The sequence below is a fragment of the Nesoenas mayeri genome (assembly GCF_963082525.1).
Source record: "Nesoenas mayeri genome assembly, chromosome: Z".
NCBI lineage: Eukaryota > Metazoa > Chordata > Aves > Columbiformes > Columbidae > Nesoenas > Nesoenas mayeri.
The window spans coordinates 14,692,856-14,710,124 of NC_137542.1; the positions used below are offsets into that span (position 1 = coordinate 14,692,856).

Genomic DNA, 17,269 nt, shown 5'->3' on the forward strand with positions numbered 1-17,269 from the left:
GGATGTTTGCTTTCTTCTACCTGCTATGCTACTGTCATTGAAACAGGTTTCAAAATCTGCCTAATGAAATGGTAGAGATACCTAGTTACCACAATTCTACGTAACAGACAGGGAGAAAAAGGCATTTGAGTAGAAGCCACCACTGATTAACATTGCTCTGTAGCCATGTTTCCTACAACACAGCTGCCATTAGTTCATTTCTTTCTGCTGCTGTCTGTGGAGAAGCCTGGTCTCCCTCACCAGCCCATTCTGCTGCTTGATGGGACTTAATGAACTGGACTGGTGTAAATAGCTGCATACAGACACCTTCCTGCAGAAATCATTCTCAGTGGAGTTAAAAAAAAAAAAAAAAAAAAGGGAAAAAGAAATCCACATGGTCTAATGTAATAAAAATTATTTAAGCCACATGCATTAGGCTAGATATGAATTCTACTACAAATAAGCATTTGCTCTTCAGTTATAGTGGTTACCGTAAGTACCATGAACCCACAGACACCATCACTCCCATGCAAATACAGTCTGTCTTTTCCAGATTCCTGAAAAGACACTAAGCCTCCACAAATTGTGCAAACCTCTAAGCCAAACCACCTGAAAAGCATGCCTGTTGAAAAACAGCGTGGTTTCTTTCAGTAACATTTTAAAAGACCTCTCTTTGAACACTGAGAAATTGCAATTAGCTTCAAGATGTACAGGCAGTTATTGTCAGTCTGTTGCTTCTGCACTACAGTTGTCTCTTTTGAGTGCCTGCTGTGCTCACATTCCCATTGAAATAACAATTCTTGTAGCTGCTTCTGTTGAAGGTGGCTACCCCATCTCAGCATGCTCTCTGCAGCTGCCACATGTGAGCTATCAGTTTCCTTTTATATCACAAACAGGGATATAAAAATAGAGTTACTAGAAAATCCCACTGATTCAAGTAGTTTTACTGTTTCTCCACAACTTGTAACCATGGGTCCCTGCAGCCGCAGTGCTCCTTCACTCTTCCTTCAGCTGACACTGTTTTTCTCTCTATCAGCTGTTTGCCCAGCTGCTGCAGGTCACATTTCATGAAGGTGGACTTCTGCCCATCTCCCTCACCTCTGGTTCTTGCTGCTGGGATCTGGGGGGGGGTGAATGCCTATTACCAAGTTGTTTTTTCTTCTGTCATACTATGCTGAATGCTAGCTAATTAAACAAGTGGAACTGATAATACTGCATTTTTTTCCTCTTTATATAATTACTGTTCAAAGTTGGTGAAAGCAGTTTTCTTGTACTTCTATGAGTAATTTTAACAACTTTGTTGGGATGGGCTCCCAGGAAACAGTTGAGACACTGACACATTACATTCTTCCAGCTCAACTGCTATCAGAGTTATTTTCTGACCCATGCTGAATCTGATATCCCTTCATTTTCCAAAATGGGTTTCAGGTGACTCCACGGCTTTCAATTCATTTTTCCTCCGTTTCAAAACATTTATGCCTAAATTTCAGGAGTCCAAATTCTTTAGTTCTTCTCCCTGTCTCTTTGAGGAAAAAAATTTGAGACCCATAAGTTTGGTAGTTGTTCCAGCAAACCTGGTATAGACAGTCACTTTAGGAGATGTACAAAGCGCTCAAAGTCTGCCATTGAAAACATAGGTCCCAGTGCAGCAAAAAATCCAGTAGCGAGGTTTCAGTGTTTGCCAGAATAAGTCACCTACATGCAGACATTAGATGTGGGGTATAAACCAATGCCAAAAGTGATGCAGCAGTGCTGCTTGTACATGGCTGCATGCTCTAAAAAGGAGTAGCTGGTTTCCTTTATTCAGGCAAATTCCCTTTGCTCCTGGGCGAAGTGACTCACACGATATACAGTTTTCAACAGGTTACGTAAAGCACTTGTAAAACACTAAGTGGAAGAACCACAAGATATGTAATAACGATAAACAAAGTCTAATTGTATCCAAGTGTGGCAGCCTTCAGATTACAAGTAGAGATTCTGGTAATCTAGTAGCAGGTTTCCACAACAAGTGCACTACATATCTCTGCTTTGTTTCCTGGTGCGATTTTCTTCTGCATACTTTCTTTTCTTCTACACACTTACTGGACTTTGGCAGACCTGCCTGTGCCCCATTCTTGCCACCATCCTAGAATTAAGCATCAAGACGCTACTGTAATCTGTTTTGTCAGGAAGCAGATTCAGGTACCACTGCAGAGGTGTCAAACTCCTTTTCGCTGGGGGCCATATCAGCCTCGCGGTGGCCTTCAAAGGTCCAAATGTAATTTTAGGATCGTATAAATGTAGGAGTAGTTACATTTATACGGTCCTAAAATTGCATTCCCCTGGACTACTGTGTGATTGATGACATCACAATGTAAAAGCTGCTTGACTGTCAGCAGCTTCTCACAACAAAGTCTGCAAAATATCAGGAGGAAATGAAAAGAAGTAGCTATTATATACTCCAGATTTCAGTGACAAGACTGTGACAGATATCCCAGAGAAGCTACAGTCTGGTGATTGCATTTTGTTGCCAGGCTCCCTTACTACTTTGCTTAGGATCTTCAAGAATGAAATGGAGCAAGTAATCACAGTCTCTTGCTCTTTTTTTTTCCTTCCTTTATCTGTTTCTCCCCCACAACACCCCACCCCCAGGGGAGAAACAAAAAAACTCACCATCATCAAAAACCACAACAAACCACAACATCACCAACAAAAAAAAAACCCAAAACAAACAAAAAAACAAGTAAAAACCAAACCAAACAACAAAAACATCCCTGCCCTCAAAGATCTGGCCACAATTTGCATGATTTAAGACTACTTTGATAAAGCTGTTTGAATCCTCTATCTTAAAAGCTGCATTGAGCATTTACCTGTGAAATTTCTCTTCCATTAACTAAGTTCTTGGATTAGAGTGACTGAAACGTTTTAGGTGACATTCACACTGTAAACTTGGCAACTTCTTGAAATTTAGTGATACTGAGAAAACCCAGGAAGAGTTTCAGAGATTGTAATAGTTGTAGCAAATGACTGCAACTGAACAGCCCTACAGATCCACCTTAAATACCACCATTTTAAGGACAGAATATGCAAAGGAAGGTTGTGGGAGAAAAAAGAAAAAAGGAAAAGTATGCAAGAGAAGGGGGTAAAAGCAGAGAATAGGGTGAAAGGGGAAGAAAAAAAGAGAAAAATTTAAAAGAATTTAAAAACCCCACAAATTCATGTTACATGTTCTCTCAAGGATTTGACTAAATAATATGAGACAATTAAAAGCCAGAAGAGCATTTACGTCAGACTGCAATAGCAGAAACACTAAAAGTCAAGAATAAAACAAACAAACCAACAAATTAGAGCTGAATACATCAGCAAGGTTCATAACAGAAACCATGACAGTATCTTAATCTAGTTATACATTTCAGAGTCTGAAAGGATCACAGAATCACCAAATGTTAGGGATTGGAAGGGACATTGAAAGATCATCCAGTCACATCCACCTGCAGCAATCCCAAGGCCAAATTATGCCTAAGATTTACAGCATGGTCAAAATACACCCATGCATACAGACAGAGGAAAGACAAGCACATTTTGAGGACTGCCCATTTTCACCAGCGAATGATTCAGATGCTTTTTCTTAGCACAGAGCTACAAACTAATTTACCACAGATAACTAGTCCTCAGAGATGAGGTGCACCAGATGAGAACATCACTCAGCAGTGCACAACCTGACAGTATGAACAGCAAAAGGCAGAATTACAGAGTGAAGAGGGAACAAGAGCAGAGGGAGCAGATTAAGGAGTCTTTACTTCCCACATGTTCTACATGTGCTCCAGCAGCTGAGCCCCATATCACCAGGTGCAACTGCAGCTGTATGTCCTTTCCATATCAGTCAGTCCAGTCCAGCTGTATCAACATCGTCCACTCTGGAGTCTTTGGAAACAAGGGGGAGTGAACCACAAGACAGAATATGAAGGTCTCCTACACACTCCAGTGGAAAATTGTTTCTTCTGGTTTTGGTTTTTGTTGTTGTGTTTTGGTTTGGGTTTGTTTGTGGTTTTTTTTGTTTATTTTTTCCAAACAGCTTCTAGAAATAATTTGTTCTCTGATGGAAATAGGTTTTAGTAAGCCATCATTCATCTCTATATCAAAGGGACAGACTGTATTGGCTAAAGCAGCAGCTTCATTTACACTAGATAAAAAATGCCTTCATCTCCAAGACAAAAATACTACTTTTTTTTACACTTGCATAAAACATCTCGATTTTAAAATATCAAGTACTTGCAATTATTTTCTCTAATTTCCCTCCAGGTTTCTCTTATGAGAGAACTCACAGTTCTTAATAAGGGATATTTACATTTCCAGATCAAGCAACTAAAACATTGTTTAATATATATTGATTAGGCAGGCTTATTTCTCATTGGATCTGACATAGGAAAATACCTCCAAAGACAAGGCCTTTATCTAATTTTTTCTTATGAGTCACTGCATTTTACATCACAAAGCAGACATTTTCCATGCAATACTTTTTCCATTTGTGTGTACATATATATATCTATATATGTCTAAAGCTGCACAGACATAACCTTTGCATGCTATTGTAAAAGACGAATGGACACAAGATATAATTAAAGCAAAAGGCCATTTTGATTTTTAGATCAGACTGAGGACTGGTCTCCCTCACCCCTCGCCCCCATCCAAGGAAAACACAGCTTTCAGCAGGGCAGTATCAGAGCCTCCATTTTACCTACAGATTTCATTTTATTTTGGGCATTACAGACACTCCTGCATGCATCCGAGTATCACGTACTTTTTGCCACAATGTGAATGCAGACTGTGAATTGATAAAGTCCCTTTGCAATTGCTGGGAGAGGACAGAGAAGTAGACTGGCATTTTGCTTTGTGAGGACATAAAAGAGATGAAGGAAGATTTTAAATTTAAGACCAAACCACACAGCTCAGAAGAGAGTTACTGTTACTGAGTGCCCCTGTGGAATCACTTGGTCCCACAACAGAACACGAAGGCAGGATGACATTAACTCTTCCTTCGCTAATCTCTCTGCTTTGCAAAGGTGACCTCTAGCTGAGGCGGGCTTGAGACTGAAACTATCATCACATTTCAGGATGGTTATCTCTTAGAATTATCACAAGAAATCCCTTGAATTACCCACACAAAGCTTGACATTACAAAACCTTTCTAATGTCTGTGTTTTTGGACTAGATGCTAGTTACTCATTCTGCTTCCAGCTATATTGTTGCTACTTTGAAACCCTTCACATCCACTTTGCATCATACAACTTCTTAGGCTACCAGACATTTGTGGGGAACACATCACTAGTAAGAACTCCAGGTCAAAGACAAATACCAGTACCAGAGGTCACATGCCACAAAGTCCTTCATAAACTTACTCAGCCCCATCTTAACAGCAGTTATACAGCTGCCCTTGTACTACATATTCGAGTTCAAAGTAGAGTAAAAACCAGAATTGTCACAATTCACGCCCAGATACAGTTCCTTGCTCTTCTAAGCTTAACAGCACAAGCTTCTTCACCTTTACTATGATTTTTTTTTTTTTTTTAACAAAAAAAATGTGGAAGTGAAGCCTCTGAGCAATGAAAAATGGGTTGGCAAGCACAATCTGACCTCAGAAATATGTGAGTATCTCATCTATCTCACAGTTTCCACTGTGATCAAGGGCAGTAGGAGACTAGAACAGGAACTGCCCAAGTAGCTGAAAAAGCACCAGCTAAGGAAACAAGCTCTTCTCCAGCTAATTTTTGTAGGAGGTGGCAGAGTCATAGGGCAAAACCACAAGTATTTTCCAGCCAAACAAACCAAGTGCAACAACGTATGACTGGAGAACTGTAGATGCAATACCTGTACGAAAGAGTGAAGAAAAGCAACGTGGGTAACAAAAGACAGGAGGCTCCTAATTATAAATAAGACTTCAACAGAGCAAGACTGCCTTGTGAAAATCATCTAAACCTATGGAATTAAATGGGAAGCACAAGTCAAACACAGGTCCTGACAGGCTCACCCTGCAATCAACTTTCTAGACATATGCAGTTGATTCTGTAAAAAAATACAAAACAATGTTAACTGGAATGTCTGGAGAAGGTGAGAATAAACAGAAAGTGCAAGGTTTGCAAGGAATTGGGCTTAAGAGGAGAGATACATTTCCTGATGCTTTCACTTTTTAAAAAAAGATGCTACTAGGAAACTCCGCATGGATAAATTGTGGGGTCAACATTTTTTATTAATGTTACCACAAAAGCAGAAGCATAGTAATATCTGGTCATAACACTAACCAATGGGGCATATGCAACACAGGATCTTGAATTCAGAACAATTGAAGGTGTAAATATAAGTAAAGGAATTAAACTGGTATAAAATACAAGTACAGACAACTGGTGATGCAGGGGAAAGAACATAATTTAGAGATGATAGTCCCTGTCATCTCTGTGTTGTGAATCCTAGGTTTTGTCAGAAGAACTTGTACCATGGTGAGAAGCCTTTAACAAGGCTTCCTCTGGAATATCCTCAATTTAGAGTTGAACATGAACAGAGAAGGGCATGAAGGATGACTGGAGGGAACAGAAAGTCGTCTGTGGTGGGACTACTAGGATTTGTCATGTCTAGCCTAGCACTATAAAACTGCAAAAGTGTCCACCTCAGGCACTGAACTTTTCTTCCTTGCTCATACTAAATGTCAAGAACAATTTAGACTTCAACATTTTATAGTCATAAGCTGGGAGACTGAACATAACCTATATCTAAAAACAAAAAACATTTTCTCAAACATTATTTCATTTCTGAGAAAATTATCTGGAATGTCAAGGCCACCAGATACTGAAAAAATACCTTCCAACAAATGGGATGGGAAAAGAAACACTAGCTTATTATTCTCCTTGACGTCATCATCAGTGCTATATGCAACACTCAGAAACGAAAAACCCTCATCCATGATATATACTGTTGGAGTATGTGGATCTACACACTAGATTACAGAAATTAAGAAAAAAAAAATCACCACTTCTTTGAGGTGATCTGTCAAGAAAATGGTGAAATCTAGTAGCTAGCAATTTGATTGTGTAAATATGTATAGAAAAATGTGCACTTATAGCTCCCCTTAGTCATCAACAGTGCTACCTCGACCTAAATAATGCTAGTCTCAGACAATCAGTGACAGAAAAACATAAGCAAAACCAGTATCAGCTACTGTTAAAATATCTAAATAGCCCTACACTACTACCATTGATGCATGTTCCTACATTAAATATGTTACTCTCTTTAACAACATTTCTTTTTTGAAAAACAAAGCAAACAAAAACTGTACTGTTTGGCAAAGCACTGAGGAGGTGGTAGGGCAGGTTTGTAGTTCACAAACATTGACAAAACATTCTAAGTATCTGCGAACTCACTGTACTAAATTTCTGACAATCATGTTTATGCCCAGAGGTGTACCTGTTGCTATGAGCAAAGAATCTCTATCAATCTGGCAAGAGTGTATACTTGAAAGCTGTACAGAACAAACTTTCAAATAGTCAGCTCTGGAATGAGTAGAAATGTCTTACAATTTCAAAGAAGGAAAAAAGTATTTAAAAAAAAAAAATCCATGGAACATGTTTTGTTTGTTCTTATATTTAGTAAGTTCTGAAATATATTTCAATTACAGCAGATTTGAATTACCAATATAAAGGAAAAAACATGCACAAAAATGTTGTATTATTTACCTTCTTATATGTCTTCTCTTCATTTGGTTTTCCTGTAGTAACATCTCCATTTTCAGTAACAGATGACATCTAAGAACAAAGCTTAAGGTATAAACAAAGTAGTTGCTTTAATGTCCAGAAAACATCACACAATCTGTTATCAATTTTTTTGCCAAATTCAAACTTTTTAGAGGACAGCAAGTCACCAAGATCAGTGACATTTCATGAGCATTCTCCTGCACTGAAGTTATCTCAAGCTTTCCTCTCTAGTCACTTGCTTAAAAGGATACCCAGAGGGACAGAAGGTAAATATTTCATTTAAGATCACCTCTTTTCCTCTTTATAGAGGCACACAAAATGCACTGTATGCCCTATTTTTGTACTGTATCCAAGAGTCACTCTTCATTTGAATTACTGAATGCATGGCAAATTCACTCATTATATGTTTTAGAATGAGTATGTTACATGTTTCTGTGAGTAAGGAACATGCTTTCAAGCATGGAAACATACCACCTATATTCCTTGCCCCATTTGTTTCTGATTAATTCTTGTTCTACTACCTTTATGCATGTCTCTGAAACAGCTCAGCTCTAAGTCCAGGGATCCCACATTTAGACAGGTGATACATCAGCAGCAACACAAACCCCAGCTGTGTGCAGTCCTCAAACATGTTCAGAAAGAGCCACACCTATCGGCCTCATCATCTCTTTATCAAAAAGGTAGTGAATTCCATTACTGTGATGGTAATGCAGTCTTCTGGATTATTGAAGTAGTATTAACTAACAAAGGACTGGCAGTAACATTAAAAGTTACAGGTCATGCTATCATTTTTTGCCACCTTTTCTCTACGGTTACTTCACCAACTTTCACAGATTAACAGTGGCAAATGTAGCACAAGTCACTTTCTAATTAACTTTTATCAGTTTCTAAATGACTTGACCTGTAAACTATTTGGGGAAAGGCAACATCTATTTATTAAACGTTGTATAGTGGCAAACAAAAACAGCAGCTCCTAGGCACAATGCACTACAAAACAATAAGGTCTGGTAAACTGAGGAGGTAAAATATTTACTGGAACTCAGTGAAATTTTATTTTCGGTGTTTTTTTCTCTTTTATGTCAGCAATGCAATCCTCTGTCAAAGCAAACATACATTTTACTTTTGCTTCACACAGTTTGGTCACTTTACAGTTTCAATAAAATTAATTACGCTCATGGAGTCTTTGAAATTTTGATTTTTCCAAGACAGCTTTTCTGCAAATCCCTCTCCAAAGAAATCAAATATGTAAGAGTGGCAAATTATCCTCCCTCCTGAAACATTGTGCAAGCACCTTACACATCTACAGTGCAAAACCAGCACTCAAAAGGATCCTTTTGGGAAGGATGCTCCAGGCAGACTAAAAGGACAGCACTGCCCCAGCCATATGTCCAGCATACAATTGATTCTATGTGACCCTCTATTTGTTTTTCCTCACACCAGTATAAAGGTCTGCAGGAAGTCACTGCAGTGAAATCTTGCTCCTCAGTGGACTGCATGAGAGGATCTTGAAAGGTAAAATTATGGGAAAAACTATCAGGCTTGTGAGCTAGATATACAGCAGCATGTCTCAGAGCTACAAGGCCTTTGGCTACATTGATACATGTATCTCCTCAAAGGAGCATGGACATATTTTATTTGACAATGCATATTATCATAGCTATAAAGCAACACCAGATCAAGAATAATCCACTACATTAGAGATCACCTGGGTCAGACACTAAGTGTGGCTGCCAAAGTGAATAAAACGAACTACTACAATTATATGTTTTAAAATCATTCTAGATTTTGTCACCACTGTAACAACAGAAGTATGCATACCCTTATGAACAACAGGACAAGTCTTCTGGAGCTGAGAGCAAAGATCAAGCCATTCATAAGTGTTCTTAATGCCTTCCAGAACCTATTAAAAGAAAAATCTGTTATCACTCTGTCATCACAAATTTACATATCACAGAACAGCCTTAGATTTCCTTTCTCTACTATTCTTCAACCTAAGAAACAAACCAGCTATGAATGATCAACATTTATCTCATTACTATCTCATTACTCATTACTTGATTACTAATCACAGAATGGTTTCGGTTAAAAGCCTTAAAGATCAGCTGGTTCCAACGCCCCTGATATGGGCAGGACACCTTCCACTAGACCAGGTTGCCGTGTCCAGCCTGGCCTTGAACACTTCCAGCGATAGGGCATTCACAGCTTCTCTGGGCAGCCTGTTCCAGAGCCTCACCACCCTCACACTGAGGATTTCTTCCTTATATGTCATCTAAGTATACAATATTTGAGTTTAAAGCCATTACCCTTTGTCCTATCACTACAGGCCCTGGCAAACAGTCCTTTTCCATCTTTCTTGCAGGTCCCCTTTAGGTACTGAAAGGCTGCTATAAGGTCTCCCTGGAGCCTTCTCTTCTCCCAGGTCTCTCAGCCTGTCCTCACAGCACAGCTGTTCCAGCTATCTGATCTTCTTTGTGGCCTCCTCTGGACTTGCTCCAACAGGTCCATGTCCCTCCTTATGTTGGGAGTCCCAGAGCTGAACGCAGCATTCCGTTTAATGTACTTAGAAACTGGCAGAACTACACAGGATAAAATAAGTGCAGTCTAATTTCCCTTTGCCCTAGGGAAATTTCACTACTGTAGCACCAGCAATGCTACAATAAACATTTCTATACAGCAGAAGACGTACATGCTCTGGAGTGTTGTGTAATCACATGCTCTCTTCCATGAGGATTTTAAAAATTAAATAATAAACCGATCACTTTGGATAGTCCATAGTTTAATTCCACCAAACTCAAAAGACAAGCAACAGGAGTGACAGTTTGGAAGACTCCACATTGAACAGACAGAGACAACAAATTCATTTTGGAAGTTTCTAATAATGGTAGTTACTATCGGCATAATTTCTCCAAGTAATCTTGTTGAGGTGAGCTATTTCATAGTTAAAATGGTTTGACTAAACATAGGAGAAAATATCACATAATCAGATATTATTTGATAGCTCTTTGGCATCAGCTCTCCCTCTCATCTTCTGCATCTGTTTCAAGATATATCAGTAAGACTAGTCTTTGATTCAGCTTCTCAGCCCTACTGGAAGAAAAATCAATCTCATTTGTATTCAATCAGTACAGACAGCAACTTGCATAAAACTAAAAATTGATTTAGCAAAAAAATATTCCCAGGCCTCATTCACTGAATTTAATTTTCCAGTAATCTGAAAAGTATACAGAACACCACTAAGAATAGAAGACTTCAAAACAGTATTTTCTTCCCCTTCTGAGACGCAGACTATTAATTGCACCTGAGACCAAAAAAAAAAAAAGGGACAACAAGTAGAAACCTGGATTTTCTGACAACAAAACAAAGCTTCCTTAGAAAAACCTCTTCTAACATCACATCACAGTATTTTCCTACTGCAGCTAGCTACATTCTTCATTGTAGTCTTCTGGCAATTAAAGTAGCTTCATCAGTAATTCCTTTACTTGGATGTGTATTAGCGTGATCCTATACATCAACTCCTACTTAAAGGCATTAAACCAATTATGATAGCTTTTAAAACTGTGTGTAGTTTATCTATCTTACCTATATTCATGCATTTGATATTAATTAATACAAATCCATGCCTGCAACTCTATCAGGATATTCATTCAGACATCAGGAACTTCTGTTAAAACAACTTCTAAAGGAAATGAAATGTCATTTGAGTCGCTAGTAGGAGGAAGACTGTTTATTAAACTGATCCCTAGGTAAAACCACCAAAACCCCTCAAATTGTTGTTCTCCACACACCTCTGAGGACTATCGATATAATAAGCTGTTCTACTAGTCTCAAAACTTCCTAAAATATGATCATACATATGCTGCAAAAGCCAAACATGAATGCAACACCAGAACTTCCTTTCAGTAAGATGTTAAGTGAAGAAAACACGCATGCCAGACATGTGAAAAAAAGCCTGTTTGTTCCCACTATAGTCAAACAAATTAATCAAGAACATTTATGTGAAAATGAAGAAAGTAAATTTTTCCTAACTATACCAGTTTATTTCATTATTAGAGACATTTAGAATGGAATTATTTCAGTTCCTAATCTTTTGAGAAACAGAGCACACAGATCTAACACCACAACTGGGTTTGCGTCAAACATTTTCCGTGATCTTTGGTATGACAGCTATTCCATGCTAATAATTTTTTTTTCAAAGCAACTGTTATTTCATGTATTTTCTCCCTGCTCTGCAGCTACTGAAATGATACAGCCTGCCTTCTCATGTGCTTTATATTGTACATAGCAAGAGCTACCCTCTCAGATTTGCTGAGGTTTAACAGTGTAAAGACAGTACTTAAAGACTTGGACCCACTTCCAGGCTAAGCTACTACTATTTATTTATTACAATAGCAGGAAACTACCATAACTAAAGCATTGGACCTCTGCATGTATCTGAGAAAGAACAGGCTCACAATAAAGTAAGACTGTGGGTTAGGGGTAGGGATAGAAGAGCAAAACATTTAGTCTTAAAGATATTGCAGTATTCAGTGAACAACTGGGCTATAAAGATCTTCTGTTTGGCTTCTTAGATGCCACACATCCTACCTGATGACAAAAGAGAGAAACATTAAAATCCAGTAGAAATTCAAAGAGTATTTTTCCCAAATGCTCTTGAAAAGTCAATGTTTTGGTCACCAGTCTCCCTCGCAGCAGAAAACAGTGGGAAATGCTCAGTTCCTGAGACACAAGTCTACAGCCTTCAATTCCAACTTTCTGCTCAGAACATCTCCATCCTTGTCCTAAACATAGACTTAAGAGAATCACACCTACTCAATATATGCTTCAATCTTTAAACGAAAAATTTGTGGCTCACAGTTTAGTTTCTCGCACTGGAATTGTTGAGTTGTACACTCCCCAACTAACAGAAACTGTAGTTCTCAAGATTCTGGGGCAAAAGTGCCATATGCATTCTACTCCAAAGCTACAGGGCCGCCTTTTTAGTTTCTCTGCCCAGCTAGGGCACTGCTGCATTAGCTCCGCCTGCCCACTGCACAGCTGGAGCTTCAGGAACTGAGGTGACAGCAAATGCAAGCTTCCTACACAGCTTTTCTTTTTGTTCCTTAATTTTCAATCACATTTTCCTGCAGCAATTCACCCTTTACCAACAGCATAAAGCATTCATTTTGCCAGATTATAAGTATCTGTTTTTGCGCAACCTTAATTGCTTAGGCGCAGCTAACAGGTTATGACACCAACACCTTTCAGCTCAATTCCAAGTGAACTTTGGCATTCCTACCAGCTTCAATGAAAACAAACATCCATGACAAATACTATTGTTAAGCTCCCACAGACCTCAGGCAGGCAAAAATGAGTTCTGCCTTTTCTTCATTACCAAGAAAATAATAATTGTTTGAAGAATGCATTTCTTAGCATCTTTAGATGATTTTCTTAAATTTATCAGTGCTTTTAAAAAATTATTAAACATGCTATTTAGGAATCACATTCCAAATACAAGCCATGTAGCTTCTTGCTATGACTGCCACCTTGTCCTGGCTGGTAGTTAAAATTCACATACGTTTTCTCCCAGGCTTTTGAGAGAAACACCTCCCCAGGTGTACTGCTGCCAGGCTTCTACAGTGGCTAATATATTCAGAAAGAGAAACATCATTTGAGAGAAAACGTATTGCTGCCTTTTCACCTGGCTTAATCTGTAATTTTAAATATGAGAAGTAAAAAAACAAACAAAAATTAAACCTTAAAATTTTAAACCCCAAAAAACTTAAAATTTTCCAGTGGGCACGAGGAGAATCCTGGAAGTTAAACAATACAAGAAGCAATTAGGCCTGTGTCCTCATTTCGGCTGGGATAGAGTTAATATCTTTCTTAGTAGCTGGTATAGTGCTGTGTTTTGGATTTAGAATTAGATTAATGTTGATAATACACCTACCTTTTGGTTGTTGCCAAGCAATGTTTATACCAAGCCTCAGTGAGGAGGCTGGAAATGCACAAGAAACTGGGAGAGACAGCCAGGACAGCAGACCCAGACTGGCCAAAGGGTTATTCCATACCATATTGATGTTGTGCTCAGTCTATAAATTAGGGAACAGTTCACAAGGGGACCACTGCTCAGGAACTGAGTATTGTTTGATGGGTGGTGACCAATTGCATTATGCTTCACTTGTTTTATATATTCTTTTTTTATTATTATCATTATCACTTTCCACTTTGGTTCTATTAAACTGTCTTTATCTTAACCCATGAGGTTTACTTTCGCCCCCGCCCCCAATTCTCTTCTCCTGTCCCTCTGGGGGTGAGGGTAGGAGCAGAATGAATGGCTGAATGTGGTGTTTAGCTGCCTGCCAGGTTAAATCACAGCAGTCTGTTTAAGACCAATAATAAACCAAAAAGACAGGTGCCCATTTTTTAGCTTTAAGAGTCTGAAACACACAACTGGATCTTCTTTTCACTTTTTTTTTTTTTTTCCTAAGTGAAGGTACTGGGATGGAATACAAAATTTTGCAATTAATTCAGAAATTTGTTTCTTGCACTTTGATGCATTTCAGACAATCTATTTATTACAGATAGTCACTTTCTAATCCTTATAGAGCTCCCTTCCTCCAGAAAGACACAAAACCCCCAGAATGGGGCAGCTGACTCCTCAGAAAAGCACACAGAATCTCATATTAAATTCATACCAAAGATATTAACTCAGCATAAGACAAAAAAATGAGATTATCAGAATAATCATTTTATTTGTCCCAAGTAACTGGAAGTTTTCAACACCAGACTGCATTCCTGATCATGGCAGTTTGTCAGCATAACACAAAGATGTTGCCAGGCATTTCTAATTCTATAAATAGCATTTATAGTGTATTCCATTGAAAAGAGTCACCAAGTTGAATTCCTTGGTAGCCCTCATTACTCCTCTGTTACGACTTCAAAGCAGCATCTTTTAATGCAACTATGAAAATCTCAGCCATTTCATTTACAGAAAAACTCACTTTAACTGCTAAGATTTGTCTGATCATATTTTTCCTTGTGGCAGTTGTGAAAGTAGCTTGCCAAGTCAGCTCCTCTATTCACTAAAAAGACCTGCAAACCTATATGGCAACATGCTTCCAACAAACCACTTGAGGGACAAGGTCACACAGTGCCAGATTTCAGCTCAAGCATGGAACTGGAAATCTGTGTTACACACTGCTGGGGGAAGGAGCAAAACCTCTAAACCAAAAATGCTTCACAGCAGAAGAAATCCCGCAACACATACTCACTAATGAAAAACTACTAAGAACTCGATCTTTTGTGATTCTCCCCCACCCTGCCCTGAAATCATTCACAGTATTCTTAGAGAGAGCAGCTCCAAGATCAAAAGGCACTAATAATGCTAATTCCCCTACTGCCTTGGGATGAGCAAGACTGGAACTCACACCTTCTTAGGAACTGACCAAACTTCTCTTGAAGATGATGCATTTATAAAGTCTCCCTCCCTCCTGTACTCTTGGGCATCCAATACAACACATACATCAGCACTAGTTTTCCCAATTAGATCTCATCTCATCTTTTTTTTCCATTAAACTTGCTGGTACCCTGGACTACTGTCAAGTTCAGTTGACAAATTTAGGTCAATAAAAAGTGAGGGGCTCAGGACACACAAAATATTCTCCAACACAATATAAATCACATACACACATCTTGTTTCCATAGGAAATCAAGTCAAAAATATCGGCATACTTCCAGGTGTCCCTGTGAACAGGAACTGAAGAAGGGACCTCCAAGCTTTTTCACATTGCACTGTTCTCAGAACTCTCAGGAGGCAGATGAATTGTTAACAGCAAGGGAAAAGCGTGACCTAAATTGTTAGAACTTTTACATCGATTGCATTTCAGTTTCTTTATAGAGCTTTAAAACAATGGTGACTCTATTTTTCATTATTTAATTGCCTTCATTCTGAAGTGACCAAACAATGCAGATCAGTGTTTGAGAACCTGCAAGTCCTGCAAGGCAGTGTGCCAACAGGCAAATGTAAACAAGTGAAAGGAAGTATAATTCGGTGTAGCTCACAGAGTAAGAAACGTGGCAATACACAAAACATTGTACAATTTTCTCAACAGCCACCACAAGTTAACCCCCTCAACTCGTATCTTTTAATTTCAGTGAATGTTCTTTGCACATGAGTGTCTGCACAGTTACATAGCTCTCAAGTAAAAACTGACGTAATATATGTGTCCACTAAGTTTTAAGAAAATACATATACAGTTCAGCTATTTTTTTCTTCTCCTCCACCAGTCTGTGGAATGCATTCACTTTATCGTATCAGTAGTCATGTAGCAATCTAAGATCAAACATACCTGTATGTCCCATGCCAAAAACATCTAAGAAGCAAAAGCTAGTAGATATATACATTTTAAACCAATATACCCTGAGAATGAAGTCAATGTTTACATGTTGCAATGCACTGGACAACCATCAAAAATTCTGGAAAAGCTTAAAATGTGAAAAAGTCTCTTTTCCTCAATGAATTCTAAAATTCAGAACTTCGATCTGAGTGTCTTTAATGCCTACGATCACTGTAATGCCTGGTAACCTATTTAACCTCTACCGTCAACTGCTGTGACTCCTGCTCTTCACAGAAACAACGAAGGATCTCTTACTTCTTTCCAGACACCAACTGTGAAAGCAGAGCATACTTTTTAGTGCATCACAGATACAACTGATTTATCCTGCTTAAAAAAACTCAACCAAACAAAAACAAACAAAAAACCCCCACAAAAAAAAAAAAAACACCCAACCAACAAAAAACAAACAAACAAAAGAAACCCAACAAACCAACACCAAACCACAAATCTATCTTTTCTGCCTATCTGGAAAGAAAAAGAAAAAAAGGTATTAATTGTAAAGGAGAGGGGAAAAAGAATGTTTAGGTCTGTTACCTTGGCAAGTTCCACCCCCAACTTGTTAAATATGATTCAAAGTCAAAGCTTCTGGGTAAAATTTGTGACAGTACTGTAACAGTTGTTACACTACCGAAAACTGTAAGAGGTTAGTCTTGCTAATTAATGCTAGGATGAATGATTTCTCAGTGAACAGCTGCACCAAGCTAAAAAAAGCAGATCAGAAATTGTATAGCCTGTTGCACCCAGAAAAAAAAAAAAAGAATTTTTCTTAAGACAATCCTGCTCGTGTTGTCTAGTTTCAAGACCTGATTAGCCTATAAATCCAGTGAGTTTTTTATTTTCTCTCAGAAAGAAGAGAGAGGTGGAGATCACAAGTAATACACAAAGTGATGAAATTCACATCTAAAATAAAATTGAAAAGAAAAAAAATCATCATCTCACGGTCTTCATGACAACATCGGGACAGTACAGAGGCTACAGAGAAACCAGGAAGCAAAAAGCATCACAAAGGTGGCATTTGGACTGTTCACCTAGTCTAAATCATCTCAGTTGTTCATACCACCTTCATTTACTCAGCTCAATAACCCGCATTAGTTTCAGTGCCCTGCTGGATCTTTTAGGCTCTTAGTAACTAACCCAAGTACAATGCTAAGATTTTGACACTGTTTGATTTCTACAGTGACACCCTATTTACAG

General features: G+C 38.4%; 1 protein-coding gene across 3 annotated transcripts in view; it reads right to left on the reverse strand.

Moving 5' to 3' along the window:
- The window catches only part of PIP5K1B (phosphatidylinositol-4-phosphate 5-kinase type 1 beta), a gene marked incomplete at its 3' end in the record, with an annotated part of 111,813 nt that overhangs the window by 65,350 nt on the left and 29,194 nt on the right, over nt 1-17,269 (reverse strand). For 2 of the 3 annotated variants that reach the window (XM_080362869.1, XM_080362867.1), the window contains exons 2-3: nt 9,519-9,600; nt 7,683-7,751 (exon numbers count right to left, since the gene is read on the reverse strand). In XM_080362869.1, coding sequence (XP_080218995.1) covers nt 7,683-7,751; nt 9,519-9,575 — 126 coding nt within the window. In that variant the 5' untranslated portion in view covers nt 9,576-9,600. Of the gene's footprint in view, nt 1-7,682; nt 7,764-9,518; nt 9,601-17,269 lie in introns of all 3 variants that reach the window. The other variant, XM_080362868.1, reaches the window with a different exon arrangement.